The following is an 18,839-nucleotide window of genomic DNA, read 5'->3' as shown; positions in this document are numbered from 1 at the left end:
TGATGGTGGTATTTTCATCCTCCAGGAATTGCCAAGTCATATGATTTATGAAAAGTAGTCTTATGGTCCAAGGGTAAAGACAACAGACTTTTGATTTCAAAAGTGTGCTGCTTGAGGAAATTTGGAAATGTTGTTTCCAAGATAAAACTCTCAGAGCTGAATGGACGCTGTATGTTAAGACAGCCCAGAGAAAGACGAAACATACGCGAGCGACTAGAGAGACAGAGAAACTTTTGGAGAATGGTCTGAACATATTTCACCCGAGCCATTTGGTTCTCAGCATGAGCGGAATGCGACGACAGAATTTCTCGGTGTAAATTGATGAGATGAAAATTCTCACCTACAACCTCTCCTCCATTGCCAGCCAACGTCCAAGAAAGGGCCACTTCAAATTCTTTTTAATCGCTGTATTACATAGAAGTGGGGTCACTCCAGTCCATAATATTTTCTCGACATCTTTCATGTGTACGTACGTAAATACGTAAGCATGCATTCTATTGTTATGGCCATATTTAGTTTACCTGCGTTGAGCAAACATTGTATCCTTGTATTTGTATATATTTATGTATGGCGTAATCTTGTCCTTAATGGACTTGTACGATCTCTACATGAATACCGTGAATGATATGTTTGTGGGGTTGACGGATAGCAACTGAATGAAAGTCTATGTAATCTAATCATCAGAACTGCTACCAAATCTGGGTCTCGGATCTAGATACTTGTAAAAATGGAAAGTAAAGAATTCTGGCTTTGGAAATTTTAGGAATTCAAGTTGTACTTTAGACGTGGGATTATTTACGAGTATTATTTTGGGTCCAAATTCAGCAGGGAGTGCGAAAGAAAGGTGTAAAATATGTTTCCTATTGGGTAGCATCCCCGCCTGAGAAACAGTATGTTTCTGATCCCACAAAGGTATCATACATATATGGCCCCCTCCCAGAACAGGAATTGTAATGACATGTAGGATACACTTTTTCCTGGTAATTAATGCAATATTTGTTCATATCACGTGTTGTTTGTTCACAGGCGATCTGGTTCTGGAGACGACGATGACAAAGGACAAAGACTTGAGGATCCGAATCCGCGGACTCATCTCAGGCAGATATCTCTGCTACAACCGCAGGGGACGCTTGGTCGCTAAGCCAAAGGTGAGATTTCAAGAATGCTGTCGAAATTTCGTAGTTTTTATACATTTGTTTTAGTAAGAAAGATTTTATATCTCTAGCCCTGAATGTGTGGTACACATGTACATATGTGAGCAGTAGTACGATAGGTATACATAACTTGGATGCATTATTGATTCTCTTTTTCGAGGAAAGTCATACAATCAGCAGGTATTTCATTACTGGATTTGATTTATAGGAAAATAATTCAAATCTCAAGTCCCACGTTGAATGTGGTTAATTCAAACAATTTTCCTTTTCTTTTCGGCATCCGAATGGTTTTTGTCTTGTGTTTGCACTACTGCAACTAATGGAACTACCCGCAGTTTTGACTTCACTCATCTTATTATATGTAACGCTTGGAGCGTTACGTTTCGTAAATCCGAACATACTTGGAATAAAGGCGCATCAAAGAAATGACGAGTAACTGACATTGATTCAGATCCTATATAAGAATGCGATATCATAAAATCAATTATTCCAACAATTTTTTGCTTCAATTATCGTCTAATTTTCATTACGAAATTTTCGGCGTATATTTAACTGATAATTCACCCACAAGAATTTATTAATACACTCATAACGTGACCTGCAACAAGACGGATAATTGAATCCTTGAAATATCAAAGTAGTTGATTTTTTGATGCGCATTGATTTATCCACGAACCAAAGCACTGTTCCCATGCTTTTGGTTAAATTTGTTGACTGCCCGTCAACGAGTGGACATGAGACCGACATGAGATCCGACGTTCGGAATCAATTATAATTGATGGTCTGTCCAAACATCATTGATCTAACGATGTAATGGTAGTTGTTGACTTGACTGGTGCGTATCGAACTTTCTCAACTCTCATCTCCACACGACATCATCTTCTTGGTCGGCTTTGTTAACTTTTAAGTTGGATGGACCATAACCACCACTTTAGCCATGTTCTTCACAAAAGAGGAAGATTCGGCCCTTGTGTAGTTGTGTGTGTGTTAATATGTTTGTGTCATGCGATGCGATGCATGCATGCGATCCTGTTTTAGGTAATCGTGACTTATATTTCTTCAAGTTATACCATGAGTGGAATCGTGCAGAAATTATTGTCGGCCTATTTCCAGCGTCTAACGTTACCAAATACCACCAACACATCACGATAGCTTATTTACATATACGTACAAATACGCATTGAACCAAGAGAAACTGAGGCTGACGGTGGTTTCGAGCTTATGAATTGGTTTTTAGTTAACTTCCTAGATATGCTCTGCCAAGATTAAAAATTCATTTCGTCGACTCAAAATTATAAGTGCAACAGGATTGCCTGCGATAGCGAGAGAGAGAAGCGTCAAGGTGTAGCTTAGATAAACCTATCAGTACAGCTTTGCGTAGCCCGAACCAGGAATGATTAGTAAACCCATGTTTGTCAGTAGTTTTCTATGAAATTATGTGCTACTATTTTCCACTAATTCTTCCATCAATCCTTCGTATTATTAGGCTCCAAATTCCAAAAATATTTACTATCCCTTCCGTTGACTACTTCCTAGTGGAGGTCGTCTCTATAGCCCCCCTGGGTTAATTTTTGTTCATATTTAACTTCATGTTATTTCATGAAAAAGCAGTATGGATCTCTGGTCCAAATTTCAGCTTTCTATGTTAATTTCTGAAAACCGGTGGGGGTCACCCCATAGGGTCCCTCTGGATGAAAATTTTACCAATTTCACTTCATATTCTTCCATTACGGGCCTCTAGCAGCCTCTATACCAAATTTCAGCTCGATTGGATGATTTTGAAAAATCGGTATGGGTCACCCCCTCGGGTACCTCCGGTTGACAAATTTTCCAATTTCACTTCATATTCTTTCATTAGGAGTCATTAGCAACCTCTGTACCAAATTTGAGCTTTCTATGACGATTTTGAAATTTTGGTGCATAATACCCCACCCACTCCGATGACCCCCACCGGTCAACCACTGGACCAATGTCACCCATCTTCGAACTCGTTTCCTAACTTTGTCCAATATGCATATGGTAAAAATTTCAAGTCAATCGGTCAACTCGTTCGAGAGTTATCGAAAGACAGACGGACAGACAGACAGGCAGACAGACAGACAGACAGACAGACGGACAGACAGACAGACAGACAGACAGACAGGCAGACAGACAGACAGGCAGACAGACGGACATGACAATTACATAAGCCCTGGTTCGGGCTAAAAAATTAAAAGTTGATACAGGTTAAACTAGTGCGGCATTTAACAGGTTGTCACGAAAAGAAAAGTGAATCTCGCAATAAAAATCTGATCATGTGAGCGAGATTTTCAAGAGGTGACGGAGAGAACTGGAACATATGCCAATGGATGGTGATGACCCATAGCTTAGATTTCTCATCAGTGTTGACGGCAATGATAAATAATTAAATGGATCCATGTTCTTCTCGTTGTTTTATGTGCAGCTGTAAAATAAAACTTGTCACCAAAAGGGTTACTTTTTATTAACGTTATCACTGTCGAAGGATACATCTTTTAACTCCGAGCTATAGGATCATGCCAAAAAAATCATTATATTTAAGATTATGGACAATAAACTTTACTAGAGAGACAATTTTACTCAATGCCATGTAAATTATTTTTACAAAGCCATTGCTTGCTTTGGTAAAATTAAAGTAATGAATGGGATGATGCTTTGGTCGGTAAAACACAAACCACTAGTTGCCCAGATTTATTTATACGACTTAACCACTTTGTAATCCAAGTTTGAAACCATAAAATCCGGACTGATTGTACGTACTATGGTCTGTACCTTAACAACTTTAAGATAAGGATTAGATTACATTTGTTCTTATCCAATGTTGGTCTTTTTTATATTCATTTGCGTAACGTGGATTGCCATTAACCCTTAGCCGAGGAGAAACGGTAACTATGTTTGGCGTTGCTGCGGGGCGTTTCGATGACCACAATTGTGATCATTCGGGAAGCCAAAAAATAATTAAAATCTGACATGTTCTAAATCTGGAGACATTTATTATATGAGTTGCTTAGATTCGGGACGATTTTATAAATGCTCAATTCGGGAGAACGGCAAAACACGTTAGGAGAAAATTAACTGCGGGACAACGTCAATAAATATCATTTAAAATGATGAGTATTAAAATTTAAGTGTAACATTGTAAAGCAAAGTTGCATGATAATTTTAGAGTTATGAACTACGACTATGGTGCAAAATTATGACTGCAAAACTACTCAAGACATTTGTAAAATGGAGCTATTGATCCAAAACCACACATGTTTGTGGATCTACATAAGGGTTTTTTTTAACTGGGATCAAGAGTTCTGACTAACTATATGCATTCATTTGGTATATTTTAATTTTTAAATGCAGCCAAGACCTCAACCTAGACGAGGAGATCAATTTGATAATTTATGAGTTTGATAGTAGGTGTATATAATCGTTTATTTATTGGCGACGCTGGTTTTACCTCATATTTTGAATCTTAAATAATCCCCTGTACCTTTATAAATTGGCTGAGATAGTTGGTGTACTAACCAAAATATTTGTCGAGCTTCTGGGAAAACCCGAAACTAATTTCTCCCACTAGTTTTTCATCAACGTTGAAAATTAGCAAAAATGAACATGTCCTGGCAAAACCAAGATTACACGAGACGGGTGTGGTTTGGCCTCAATAATTTTCCGTTATAAATTTCTTGAATAGTTTTAGCAGTTAGTAAACCAGAGTCAAAAATTTTACATGCAACCCATCCTATGCAAAGCAGGGGCGAAGTTATATCAAAGTGACCTAGTGTTACCACGGACGATTCTGAATCAAGGCCCTAATAATTTTAGTTTTTAGTGTCAACGTGTTTTGCCGTTTCCCGAATCAGCTAAATAATTTTTACCACGGAAATATCCGTTGTCCCGCACCTGACATGGAAACGTGAAAACGTGAAAAGCCGTTGACCCCGAAGGCAGAGACTTTTTTTGTGAACGGCTTTTCACGGTCTCCCGAATTAAAGCAGAAAGTCTAAAACGTTTTTAAACGGTCTCCCATGGCTAAGGGTTAAACAGTGTGATGCGTTCCATAAATGCTCTACATGATTTTAATTTTGTGTGTTTTTTAAATTTATAGAAGAAAGCACGAGGGAAAAAATGCGAGTTTCTGGAGGTGCCTGGTGATCATTCTTCTTGGAGCTACATGTCAGCGTTCAACAATGACTGGTTCATGGGGTTTGACGATAAAGGACGTCCTCTTCAACGCTCAGACCATTTAACGATGGCCAGACCAAAGTGCTTCCGATTCGATAAAAACGCTCACGTCGTGACTCCCGGAGTGGCGCAAAATCAATTCAATGTAAACAAGCATAACAGAAAGATTGGTCAAAATCATCCTCATCTAAGGCCCGACTATTTCTCTAACCGAGGAAAACAAAGAACAAGTACCACGACCACCACCACAGAGCCAACCACACTTATCACGACGCCTACGACGTCACTCACCACCACCACCACACCGACGACTACAACGACAGCGTTTACAACCACCACCGAGGTCATCATCACGTCAACGACAACACCGATCCCCACCACCACTGCTACAGAGCCACCACCACCGTCCCCCACCACCACTACCCCCCCTTCAGACGAGACGCCAATAATGGTGCAAGGGTTAGACGTCCAAAAGCTGGAAGTGGACGACCAATTGTTCAACCCAGAAACACATCACCTTCTGAGACACCATCACAACCAGGGAAAGTCTCACCACTCCCACCCTCGACAGAGGCATTTAAAGAAATCTCAACGCAACCGCAAAATAAAATCCACCACTTGGATTTCCTCTTCTTTAGTTTAGCTTAGAGTTTAGAGAGACAGACTCACAAATATACAAACAATGTTCAGCCCACCAATTCACCGCTCATTTAAATGTCCACTGTCATATTATAACGATGATAAAGACTTGATTGCGCAGTGAACGCTAGTTTTTAAGAGTAACACTGCCTAGCTAATTATTTTATAGCGTCTGTACAGAAACCTAACATTTTTCAGAGTATGTAGAAGAAGACGACATGCACAGTCATCACTTGAACCTATTTCATTCGAGTTTTTTAATTGTCAAAATTTGTTGCATTTCCCCAATCTGCATAAAGCTTTGTTTTTTTTTGATGATTTTTCTAAATATCCGGTGACTTATTTTTTTCTTCTTCTGTTTCATCAGCAAGAACAGTTCGTATGTACTCTTTTTTTTTAATAAATCAGTATTTTGTTGTTCGCAATAGTATTTGTACTTGAGTAGGACCAGAGTTTATGTAATGGCAGGAATATGCACCCATTGGTGTAACCAAATAGACAATTATACTACTGGTATTTTCTCATTATGTGTCAAATTAGTAACTTTTCTTTCCTCTTCTACATACCAACCAGCGAACAACAACTTTTAGATTTTGTCAGATAATGTAAGCATTTTATTTAACTGGATTTGATTAATAGGATGTTAAATCCAAATTCGGTAGCTTTATTATGTTCATAATTTTGGGGGAGAACATTATTTTGTAAGTAAATGTCTAATATGTCACAAAATTGTAAGTAAGAATAATAATATTCCTTTAAGGACGACACATGTGTTCAACGTTACTCCACAACGAAGGAACAGTGGAGTTTCAAAAGTGGCATAATACGAGTATACAATAAAAACCCACAGTAATAATAAAAGAGTTTTACATTTGACCCTAATTCATGATTATTAATATTTTGGATAAATAAACTCAATACAAATATTTAAATACATACCTTATGCAATTTCTTGTTGGATATTTATTCTCCATTTTGCATGTACCGATCTGGAAAATGATTTATTGAATAGCTGATTACAAAAAATTTAATTCATAGATTTTGCCGTTTTGCTCAACGATAACATCACCATAATTACTTAAATCTGCAATATTTTTATGGGTTTCTTCGACCCTTGTCAAATACCTGGACTCAATTTTAGGATAATTTCAGCAAATACTAAATAGCAAATATATTTTGCATAACTTCGCACCTGACTTTAAGCCAATAAAGATAACTTTTTGTAATTCATATTTAAGCAAAATTGACAACATACAAGTTTTCCAATACTTTGGGTGTCTAGTTAAGCACATTATTAAATTTTGACACACCAGCCACACAATAAAACCTAGGAACGTGACAGAGGAGGGTTGTTACCCGTGTTCTGCATGGCGTCATAAAATCTTGCACTTTGTAAAAGTCCTGGTCCATAAATGTGCAATGAGCGAACAACAAAGAAATGAAGGTCATTCGAAATTTGTGTTTTATGGTCAACAATCTCAATGTACATTTGGGTGTTGACCATAAAAATTTTAAAGCTCTGTAAGGAAACATGCAACTCTAAAATAATTATATTCGCGGAGATTCGTTCCATATAAAATTTGTCAAAATATTGATCCCGAGCTGCGTATTAACTATATAACCACCTTTTCAAACCTTCGGACGGATATGAAGTCAGTAAAGCTTCTTTAGTTTTAAAATCTTGCCATAATTATTAATTGAAATGCACACTGATTAAAATTTGCATATGCCACTTAACTTCTGGCATAATCCCCTGACAAGTCCACTTCTTCTGCCTGTTATATAATACAATTAGAGTCGATATTTAATAAATTAACGCTAATTTTCTTGGTATTATAACCTAATCAAAACTGCTTAACGATAATTGTTGGGCACGTCTTATTTCCCAGTTAAAAACGTCTAAACCTCTTTCTCTGACGTCAAAGAGGTGTAATGACGACGCAAATAGTATTTACAATTTACTAATCAAATTACACGTTGGTAATGCATAGCATTCACAATTGCAGATAAATAATCTCCTTTGGATATTAAAGTGTAGGTTTTGTCATTTTATTATCACAATGGCTCATGTTAACGAAAATTATTTCAGTAAACATTCACACACACATAAGTCAAATATATTTAACAGCAACAATCTTTCCTCTCTTGATTTAAAATTCGATATTCACTTCATTCAGTCAAAATATGAAGGATAATAATTCCGGTAAAACTGTAGCTCATATTTCTCGACGTAATGAAAACAAGTGAAACTAAATCTGATCAAAAGATGGTCGCAGGTGCAATGCCAGGTTTTGTTACGACACTTACGACGATTTTATGCTGATTAAGGCACAACAAGGAATGCATGCAACACCCTTTTCCTCATAACTCAGAACAAAAATCCCCACAGTGGTACTTTACATAATCTGCATTCTCAAAGTAGGTGGTAGTTAGTTTAAAAAATAATAATTGTACACCATCTCCACCTACTTGTGGTTGCAGATGACCCCCTGGACGTGAAACCCAACAAATAAATGATAATAAGTCTACCCTGATGGGCTTTCCACGAAAAAAAGTGGTACTTGGTGCAGAGGTCAATTGTCATAATGCTGCGCGTTCTCCGTCTCTTTATTGCTCAGTTCGCACTCAGGAATGGGCTACTGGCCACTACTGCATTGAATTAAATTCAAGTAATTACGTTGGTTCTGAAGCCTTTTTTTAATTATATGACCATTTTGGACTATAGACCAGGTGATTAGTTGGACCATCACAGCTACTGTCAAAGTTCTGAGGTCTGATCTATGATAACACCCATTATTTGCAAACCCCTCTAAAACGAATGCTTCCAAATATGTACAAATCACATCACCTTATAATGAGCTTTTGCAACGTCGCAAGTACATTACAAGCGTGTAGTATAGTAACAGCTCGGTATTTAAGTTTTACCGTATCGGTAGCAAATTTTTACTGACCGGTATAATTGGAATACCAACCGGTAGCAGATTTAATACAAAGAAATCAAAACCTTGGTGATTTATTTAAATTTTGCAATTTTATATTAATTTTTACTTTTTTTTTTACTACTGCTCAAGACTAACAAACCCCCGAACCTCTCGGTATGAAAAGGGGAAAAATGCGTATTAACAAGAAACGAAATGTGCTCCAAATAGTTGTAATTAATGTAGGGACAAAAAGTATTCTCAATTTTATAGGAGATTTGAAATGAGACGAATTTAAGAATGCGAACAATTTAGAGGTCGCAAAATGAATTAATTGTGAAGTTTGAATGATTGGCGACATTTAGGTTATAAATTTGCGAGTTTTGAGAAATACAAAGAAATAAGTTACAAAAATGAGAAATAAAATTCAAAAATGACGTAAATACATTTCTAAAAAACTGCACATATTTAATTGCATATTTTTAAACAGTAGTAACAATACTAACAATAATACTAGTGTTTGTAACAATACTAAATTATTCTAAACTTCAAAATGAGTTATAATTTAAACTGCCATGAAAGCAATATAAACGACAGTAAAAGAATCTTCTTAAATCAAATATATCCAAAACAAGACTTTAACAAAATAAGACTTTAACAAAATAAGTAAATAAAAAAGATTAACAACAACGGAAAAATAATAGAAAATCGACTTTATCAATCCAATTATCATGTAGTTTAAGATCCATACTTTATACGAAGAACATCGGATAGCGTTTGGCCAAGTCAGGATGAATTGTCAACTTCTCTGCGAGATCGACCAAGTCCGCGTTCTCACTGCAAAAAAAACAAATTTCGTTAAAATTCGAACTAAATAAATACATGCACAACAGATTTTGACTATGAAGCAGTCGAAGCTTTTACTCACCCCTCTCTCTCGAGAAGATGTCGAGGTCGGTAAGCCGCCAAACGCGCGTAGTAAGTCGCCTACAAATTAATTAATTGTAAACATGTCGCTATGAACAATTAATGTCAATATTAACAAAAAACCAACCGCAGGGTAGGAGACGGGCTGAGTGCACCGAACGAACGCATAGCAGAGATAATAGGTAATCTTCTGCAGATCGCCCATCGTGAAGTTGGTGTCATCGTGGATCACATGATATCGGGTTGGCTTTGACGTTCCCTGTCGCAAAATATTAACCAATTCGTTACATCAATTATAAAGATGCACTATTTCTTCGGTTATGACGATACTCACCTGAATCCCAACGTGGCTGTTGAGGAAGAATTCTCTTTCAGACGGATGGACGATCTTGGTGTCCACCACGGTTCCAGGCGGAATGTTGTAAAACTGCGGCAAAAACATTTCATCTAGTGATTTTAATTCTGGTAATAAATTAATTAAAAATTTCTCACCTTCCCAACTCCATCTGTCGCATTGGTTGGTTGGAAGCGGGTGTGGTGACGCTTCTTGACCTGTTAAATAATTAATTTAGTAACAGCAATAATTTGAATAATTAGTAGTAATAATTAAATAACTATAATGAACTTACAATCACAAACGTAATTTTGATCTTTGGGATTCCGAATTTCTCAGAAGTCAACTCACAAACATCCCTCATTTGCGCATATTCTTCGGCTTTGACCTATTCAAAAAAATTAGTCGCCAGTTAACCACTAATTTACTCCAAATTAAAATTATTTCAAATTTCTCACCTCATCAAAGTATCCTTCAGAGACTCCATCGCGGAACATCAAGATGCGCGTGGGGTAAGCTCGGTTCGTTTCGAAGAACTTTGTCAATTGCTTTTGAAGGATATCTCCCATGTTTTTGATCAGTTCCTGCCGGCTCTTCTGCGGTTGAATGTGCATAGAATAACCCATGCAACTCATATTGAAAGAGGCCGTCACCGCGGCAATGCTCGGAGCCTGAAGGATACCATACAATAAAATTAGTAATGAAGAAAATTGTAAATACAATTAAAATTTCCAAATTTCACCATCGAGTTTGGACTTGGATGCGTCACGTCCGCTCCCAGAATCATAGTCCTTTCTCTAAAGTAGAGTTCATTGAGCTGCTGGATCGAAAAGTTCGTTCCCGACAGCTTGGAATTCAGTTTGAGCAGATAATTTCCAATCTTTTGATTATTCATGTCCCGCACATTGCTTGACTTGATGCAAGCCGTTAATATGCCGAACTTTAGAAAAAAATAAGAATACGAATGAATTTTTAGCCAAAAGTGATACAGCAAATCAGTTGCTCCCCAAAATATGAATGTACTTCAAATCTACCAACTTACCACTACATCCGCCTCCGCCTTGATGAAGGCGTAATCCTTCCCGTCCGAGGGCAACACCACAATGACCAATTCGTAGTGCATCCCCTTAATAATCTCGAACGCTCTGTTGATCCGTTTTAATTTGTTGTCGGTTCCCACTATCTTCCCCGGATGAAACTAATAAATACAAATGAGGCAAATTAACTAGTTTGAATAAGTTCAAGAATCAAAATGATCACTTTCTTACAGTTGCTTCAGTGTAACATTTAATTTTTGGTCTCGGTTTTCCCGGGGTTCGGAACCCCTTCATTCCAAGACTCTCCCCCAATTCAATTAGTTTCTTAACGAAATTTCTGAAAAATGAATAAGACTGATTAGAAATCGAAAGGTAGAAACTTGAACAACAAGTGTAAATTTATATATTAGACAAAAATGAAAATATGATCGAAACTTACTCAGCGATGATTTCGTCATTCAAAATGCCGTCGCAATCCAAGATCATCCACTTCGGAAGAGTGGCAGCCTGGAGAAATTTTTTGGACGGTTCATTTCCAGAGTCCTTAAAATTCCACTTGCCCTCTTTGAAGGTCATTCTGGCATTCACTTCCTGCACAAAATAATTAAATCCTTTCGTCTTATTTAACTCGACGCTACGAAATTAGCTAAAGAAATTGTAAATTACTTACAGCACCATTGGAAGCCAATGTTTTCACCGTAGGCGGTGGAATAACGGACGCATCCCTGATCACGATAGGAGTCTGCCCAATGCTCATCCCAAATTCTGACATGACTGCAGACGTTTCGAACTTGCTCCCTTTTCTCTGCAAATACAGGGCAAAATAATAAATATCTTAACTTTTTAACTATCAATTTTATACAAGCTCAAATTTTAATTAAAAAATCGAGGATTTCTTACCGCTTGATCGATTGCCTTGAAACGAGCCACTGGCTCGATGGCAGCGCCTTTGATCATAGCGCTCGTGAGCTTGGGTTCCATTTTTCCGCGATACGGCTGCGTGATGATCATGCACAGCTCGAGTGGAACGTAGTTCGTCATGTTCTTATTCCCAATATGCACCACGGGCCATTTGGGGAAGCGAATGGTCGTGTTCTTGAATTTTTGCATGTATTGGACAATGTTGATTGACCTTGTGATGCCCTTTTCGTCTGTCATGTTGAACTCGTAATTTTCCGCGGACCGCAAGATCAGCCCATTCGCCGTGAATTGGTGGTACTTCTCGTAGACACCTTTCTGATTGCAACGTCCTGTTCCATATTTGATGAGTTTGCCTTGCACACAAAAAGAATCCACTGTAAGACTACGTTCTGCAATTATTAGTGAATGCAATGCACCCTTACCTCTCAATGCTTCCGAGACCACATCAATCGTTCGGTCGTCCCAACAAACAAGGTCGAGCGAGTCATCCTTGTGCAACTTTAAAACACTGCGAGCAAACTCTGCAAGTGGCGTTTGTTTATAGAACGCCTTGGTCGCCACTGCAAAATAAACAAGAGTTCCATATCAAGCAGTCGAAATTAATTAAGTGGATCGTTCTTACAATCAATATTGAGAGTAGCAGTATTTTCGGATCCCAGACACAACGACTGGTAGTGGCCGTGCAGCAACTCCAACATTGAATCCAGCGGATGTCTATTCTGTGGGAAAGGATTGAAGAAGCTGCGGTTGCAGCTGATGAAGTGCATGGACGGGGGATGTCGGAGAGCGACGTCGAGGCCCTGGATCACATCCTGAGGCTGGACAACCTGTTTGCCCCTCTCCAGCCCGGATCCAAGAAACTCGATCACCGAGTTGGTGGCCACTGTCGCGACCACTAAGGAATTAATGAAGAGAGAAAATTACTTTTACATTAGCACACAAATTGATGAATGAATTAGAATTTCAAAAACGTTTGATGTTCAACTTAAGAACCGTTTTTAATTTGATAAGAAAGCTTTTTTTTTACTTACGTTTAATCGTGACTCGAAATCGCCTCCGTTTGTCAGGGTCGTCAGGATCGTCCATGTCAAAAGTGGCCGTGAAGGCGTCCCCGTTCGAAAGTTCCAGACGTCTGGCTGTGTAGACGTTCTTCTTCCCATCGAAGGGAGTCATGGCCCTAAGCGTGGCCTGGCACTGCGTCTCAAATTCTTTCCAGATTATGGGCAACATTCGGTCGGGGAGCCCAGCCATCTCGCGCCCTTCTTTCGCCGCCTTCAACACCTGAGCATCTTTCCGCTTCTTCGCGGCGGCAGCGGCTGTCGGGTCGGATGAAATGATTTCAACATTCTCTATGACTGCGTCGTAATGATACAGCGTTTGTGGAAAGTTTCGTTCGAAGGTGACCTGGAATACAAGAGAAGAACAGAAAAATATCTCAATATTATAAGTAAATTAATTAATTAGCCAATTATATAAGTAGATTAATTAAAGTTTCAATTAATTCAAACTTACGGGATAGTGATTCACCACGATTGAAATCTTTTCCACGTCGAGTCGAGGCTCGCCTTTCACGCGGAGTGGTCGCGCTTCAGTGGTCGGGCTGAGCGGGAGGTATGACCGTTTTTTCACTGGCAACGACATCCTCACGTCGTCCATCTGCTTCGTGAGTTCTTTCACTCTGTCAGCCATCTGAAAACCACACCCACAAAAACAATTAAATTTCTCTCTCCCTCTTGCAATCAATCAACCTGTCTACAAAAAAATGAGATTTCTTTCAAAAATCAATCAATCTCTTCCTCCTCTAGTAGATAATAAGTGTTAAAACTAGAATTGAATCTAAGAACTAAGAACCAAACCCATAAATCTCTCTGTTCCACAATCATTCTCAAAACTAACGTTTGAAAAAAACTCACCTTGGTCTGACCTTTAGAAATTAACTCACCCTTTCTTCTCTTCTTTTCATCAAAAAGTGAAGAAATACCATCACTCACCTTGTTCAGTAGAATTCTGTGTGGGGTGGAGACTTGGGGGATTGAAAATATCGACTAGAAAACTAGTGTGGAATTTTTCGGAAACTTTGAAGTCGGGAGAAATGTAGCTGACAATCCGCACAAGAAGGAGGATGGGAAGAAAGTGAAGGGAGAAGAGAGCGAGCAGGCAGCAAGAAGGCAGCAGAGCACGCTTCGAGAACCTTCTTTTGCGTGATTGCCGAGGAAGAACTGCGTGCTCGCTTTCCAGAATTTTCACCGGCTCGCCTGCCAGCGACGGTGGTGGCGGTGGTGGTTGGCGTGGGTCTGCGTCTATAAATAGATCCATATAGAGATTGATATATATGTACTGTGCGGGTGGAGCTAAAACCTACGGCCTCCTGAAGCTTGTGCTGAGACTAGGGTTTCTCGTGAATTTAGCTCCATCCGCACAGTACATAACTAACTCACTTCATTTTATAGTATAAAGATGATTCGAGAAGGGACAAAAAATCTAAGAATTATAAAATTTTGTACAAATTTCTAAAAATGAGCAAAGTTTCCTGCTTTTTATGAAGATGAATATTACAAACCGATGAGACGAGTATATAAATAACCGGTCATTAGATCTTGCTGGTTAAGAAAATTCGAGAAATAAAAGAAACCAAAATTTTTTATAATTCTGAGAAAGGATAAAATTTTACTAAGGAGGACAACCCTTCACCGACAGAATGACCGATCTTGATACCCTTTGGATATGTTGTAGTCCTAGGTGAGTCTAGCAAAAGTGAAGAAGGATTTCATTCCATGGCCCCATTTGCGCCCGCCACACCCACTCAAAGGTGCAAAAATACCCTGTTTTGGTTCATTAAAAAAACCACCAAAAATTCAATTTTGGTTGGATTTTCACAATTTAAGCATTTTTGTGACCTTAGATAGTTGCTTTATCATATCCAATAGCAAACTCAACTTTTTCGAAATTTTGATTTTTTCGAAATCCACTAAATTTTCGAAAATACTCAAAAAATTCAAAAAATTGAAATTCATGTCGGATACGATAAAACAACTATCTGGGATCAAAAAGGTGCAAAAATTATCAAATTATCATTAAAAATGGATTTTTGGTGAATTTTTTAATGCGACCAGTTTGGCATGGGATTCCTCTTTGAGTGGGTGTGGCGGGCGCAAATGGGGCCATGGAATGAAATCCTTCTTCACTTTTGCTAGACTCACCTAGGACTACAACATATCCAAAGGGCATCAAGATCGGTCATTCTGTCGGTGAAGGGTTGTCCTCCTAAATGAATGATGACTATACTTAAAGCGAGTTAGTTATGTGCTGTGCGGATGGAGCTAAACTCACGAGAAACCCTAGTCTCAGCACAAGGTACTTCAGGAGGCCGAAGGTTTAAGCTCCACCCGCACAGTACATAACTCACTCACTTTATGTATAAAATTGAGAAATGTAAATATGTCAAGTTTCCTGTTTTTATGGAGAATTAGTACAAGCAATAAATAAATTGGAAAGCAATTATTGGAAGAATATTTGTATAAAAGTTGAGATGAGTAAATAAATTTGTTATTTGACTTTTAAATTGTTAATAATATTTGGAACTAATTTAATCTTGACGTTAGCAGTTAGAGTTGCTTTGCATTTTCTGTGTATAGATTTGCAAACGCACTTTTTGATAAAGTCTTTAATTTTTTAATTTGAGATTCTGAAACTTATTCTGGTGGGTCGAAGTTATTAATATAACGTCAGTTATCATGTTTTTGTAATGCATACATTCACATAAGATTTAGTCACGTCAAAAAAACTTGTCGCAAAAATGTTCAAAATCAGCACATTTTTTAATGATTTCTCGAGAATAAGAATGTATTTTTTAGTAAGTATCACTAACAAAAGATGCAACGGACAGCAAGAGGAACGAACCGAACAAAGCAATCCAATCTTAACGCGTTCTCTGCCAGGGATAAATGTTACCATTCCAAGTCTTCAGTTTATTTTTCAGTGAGAAGATGGAGCGTAAAGGTTTGAAGAGGTGCAAATGTATAAATGCTGGTCAGCTAAAGAATTTCATGAAAATTCAAACAATTCATTTGAATCATTGACATTGTACCTTATTAATTTTTTTAACTAATTAAATTAATTGTATGCGTTAACATTGACGCTATTTAGTATAGGGAGTTATGTAAGATCTGATATATCTCCTCGGGGTTAAAATAATGTTGACAAACATGGTTCATCATTCAAGGTACTCTACATGCATATCAGTCCCAAGGTATTTATAAATAGAAGATGATATTAGATGAGATTTCATGCATATGACTTGATCAATATATAAATTATGGTCTGGTCTATGTACCTAGTCAGATATGGAACCGGCTCATGATCAGCTCATGATTAAAACGTTGTATAGTGTTCATTAAAGTGGATCTTTAGCATCATTTTAAGGTTTTATATTTCATTCGATTTATGAATTGTTTTAATATTAGAGAGCTTTTTACAGGTAGTGTTATGACTGACAGGTGATGGATACGTACATCAATAAAGGAGTCTATTGTTCACAAACTCAGCACTATTTGCAACATAGCTTTATTCCATATTCCGTCATTTTGACTAATTTTAATAGGCAAGGAATTTTAAAAGAATTTATGTGGTATACGTGCATATGTGCACCAGAAGTAGTAGTAAACAAGCATTATACATAGTTAGTTACACAGTTAACATTAATTTTATTATCGCTTGCTATTATAGTGCTTCGTGTTTCTCTATTACAGGAAAAATAACACCGTTCTTAGAACAGTGTTGCAATAATTTGTGAAAATTAACCACTTCAAACAACACTGATTTACGACGAGATTGTAAACTTTTTATTACACAGTGGGCATTTTTGTTGAGCCTGATATAATACCGCAAGTATAAAATTCATACCTATGTGTTACAGCATATGTAGCGTTTGTTTAAAATTGAAGACCTAAAAAGTTGAGATGATTTAGCTCGACTTCTTCATTAATGGAGATTGATAACAGAGATGCAATATGCCTCAAAATGTTATGCGGAGGGTCCATTAAGTGCATGCCATGGATTGAGAACTGACAGTTCGTGCAACAAATGGAGGAGTTTTTTTTCAAATAACCATCACCACTATTCTGCGAAGAGATTCATACATTTTGTTCATTTACTTTCATCCAAAATCCCATTATTCCTGGCACATATCGTGGAAAGAAGTGCATGTGAAAGTCTATGCACACCCATCAAATTCTTTTCCATCAATTTTACCTCGACAAGTTGAAGAAAATCCACCAGTGGTTTTGCAATCAGCCATCGAACAACAAACTCTACATCATTTGTTTCGCAATCGGATTCAGTATGCTGTAGAGCTTCCAAGAAATTCAATATTTCATTCGCAGGGAGCATCCATGAATAAAATGATCTCGAGGTGCGGATTACAAAGTAAGAATTGTACTTAACATTGGGATTTTGAAATTTGCTCGAATCTTTATCAATTTTGGTTTCCAAATCGGATTTTTGGATTAAGCTCCAAAAATTCTTTAGGAGACAATTGATCATTTCTCAAGAAGAATTTCAAACATTCCATTAAAAAACCTACAGTAAACTTGAGATATCCCGAATCAAGGTAGCAATACTTGTGTTGCGATAGTTTGTACTTGTTTGTTCTACTAAATATGTACAAATATTAGATGTACACATATTTCTATGAATATGAAAATTTCATGGAATTGAAAACGTTTATTAATGTAGAATCACAATTCATAGGTTTAAGCGAGTCTTATAGATGTAAGTTTATAGTATGCTAATTGTGGGGGCAATAGTGAATTGGCGACATTTGTCGTTATGCAGTAAGACAAAAAATATGAATGCACGCCATGGTTCCATAAACTAAGGCTGGTTCTAGAAAGTGGATGATTTTTGAAGACGCAAATTTTTGTTCATGATATATGGAAAGAAATGCAAGAATAATTGGAATTTGAAATAAGTTTATATAAACATGTGATAGTAACATTAGTAACATGCAACTAGAACATTTTGTAGTTTGAATTGTATCCTGTGTATGTAATGATAATAATTGTAGTTGCGTATTATAACAGAGAATCAAAACAAAATGAGAGATTATTAAGAGAATGCTTATTAATCGGTGGAATGTTAGACGCTGTTGGTAAATTCGACAAGTTCAGGTTGTTGAGTAAATTAGGAAAATGATGGACATCCTGCCTCATCATCCATCTTACAAAAATAAAACGCAATGTTCGTACCTGAGTGGGTCTATCCCGAGTAATCCGGATTAGAAGTCGACTGGCGTAGTTTCTCCCACCATTAAATGTTGAGGGTGATATTATAGAAAAACACTTAATTTTCTATAAGTTTCTTTCTCATAGAAGTGATCTAAAGTTATTTTTTCCCGATGCACATTCCGATTAGGGAGACAAACAACATGAGCTCGTGGCGTTCTCCAATTCTTTGTCTCCTTTGGTGTGCAAATTTTTAATGAATTCCTATGATATTCATTTCTACCTAAATGACGAACTGTGACCGCGAAGATGTACTGGGCGATACATGATGGTTAGTACATGACGACGAGTAAGAAAAACTTCACCATGAGTAAAATATTGACAAAATTTTACCGTGCATAAATAACTTATTCTCGCAGATATGTAGGAAAGTACATATTTTTACTCGACACTAAACTAGCTTATTAGTGAAAATATTATATTTACATTTTTACTGA

At 37.4% G+C, this 18,839-nt stretch overlaps 2 protein-coding genes across 3 annotated transcripts in view; one reads left to right on the top strand and one right to left on the bottom strand.

Annotated features, from left to right (window-relative positions):
* LOC110850943 (fibroblast growth factor 18) overlaps positions 1-6,922 on the top strand; it is a 41,328-nt gene extending 34,406 nt beyond the window's left edge. For both annotated transcript variants that reach the window (XM_035852996.1, XM_035852997.1), the window contains 2 exons: positions 1,027-1,148; positions 5,269-6,922. In XM_035852996.1, coding sequence (XP_035708889.1) covers positions 1,027-1,148; positions 5,269-5,988 — 842 coding nt within the window. In that variant the 3' untranslated portion in view covers positions 5,989-6,922. The remainder of the gene's footprint in view (positions 1-1,026; positions 1,149-5,268) is intronic.
* Positions 6,923-9,345: 2,423 nt separating this feature from the next.
* Positions 9,346-14,349, bottom strand: LOC110851141 (protein argonaute-2). The gene is made up of 18 exons (XM_022098793.2): positions 14,113-14,349; positions 13,634-13,810; positions 13,153-13,525; positions 12,744-13,016; positions 12,544-12,681; positions 12,101-12,474; positions 11,871-12,005; positions 11,640-11,791; positions 11,432-11,537; positions 11,206-11,361; positions 10,906-11,103; positions 10,622-10,834; positions 10,459-10,551; positions 10,322-10,381; positions 10,164-10,256; positions 9,957-10,088; positions 9,831-9,889; positions 9,346-9,739 (listed from the first exon to the last, which is right to left on the bottom strand). The coding sequence occupies exons 2-18, from the start codon at positions 13,808-13,810 to the stop codon at positions 9,655-9,657; spliced, it is 2,817 nt and encodes a 938-aa protein (XP_021954485.1). The 5' UTR covers positions 14,113-14,349; the 3' UTR covers positions 9,346-9,654.
* Between the last annotated feature and the right edge of the window lie 4,490 nt (positions 14,350-18,839).

The sequence above is a fragment of the Folsomia candida genome, unplaced genomic scaffold (assembly GCF_002217175.1).
Source record: "Folsomia candida strain VU population unplaced genomic scaffold, ASM221717v1 Fcan01_Sc006, whole genome shotgun sequence".
In the NCBI taxonomy this organism is placed as follows: domain Eukaryota; kingdom Metazoa; phylum Arthropoda; class Collembola; order Entomobryomorpha; family Isotomidae; genus Folsomia; species Folsomia candida.
This window is presented reverse-complemented; position numbering and strand designations above follow the sequence as displayed.

Coding starts and splice junctions, on each gene's coding strand:
- LOC110851141 (XM_022098793.2), bottom strand. CDS start 13,810: ATGGCTGACAGAGTGAAAGAACTCACGAAGCAGATGGACGACGTGAGG. Junction 13,526..13,633: donor TCGTGGTGAATCACTATCCC/GTAAGTTTGAAT, acceptor CTTGTATTCCAG/GTCACCTTCGAACGAAACTT. Junction 10,089..10,163: donor ACAGCCACGTTGGGATTCAG/GTGAGTATCGTC, acceptor ATTTTGCGACAG/GGAACGTCAAAGCCAACCCG.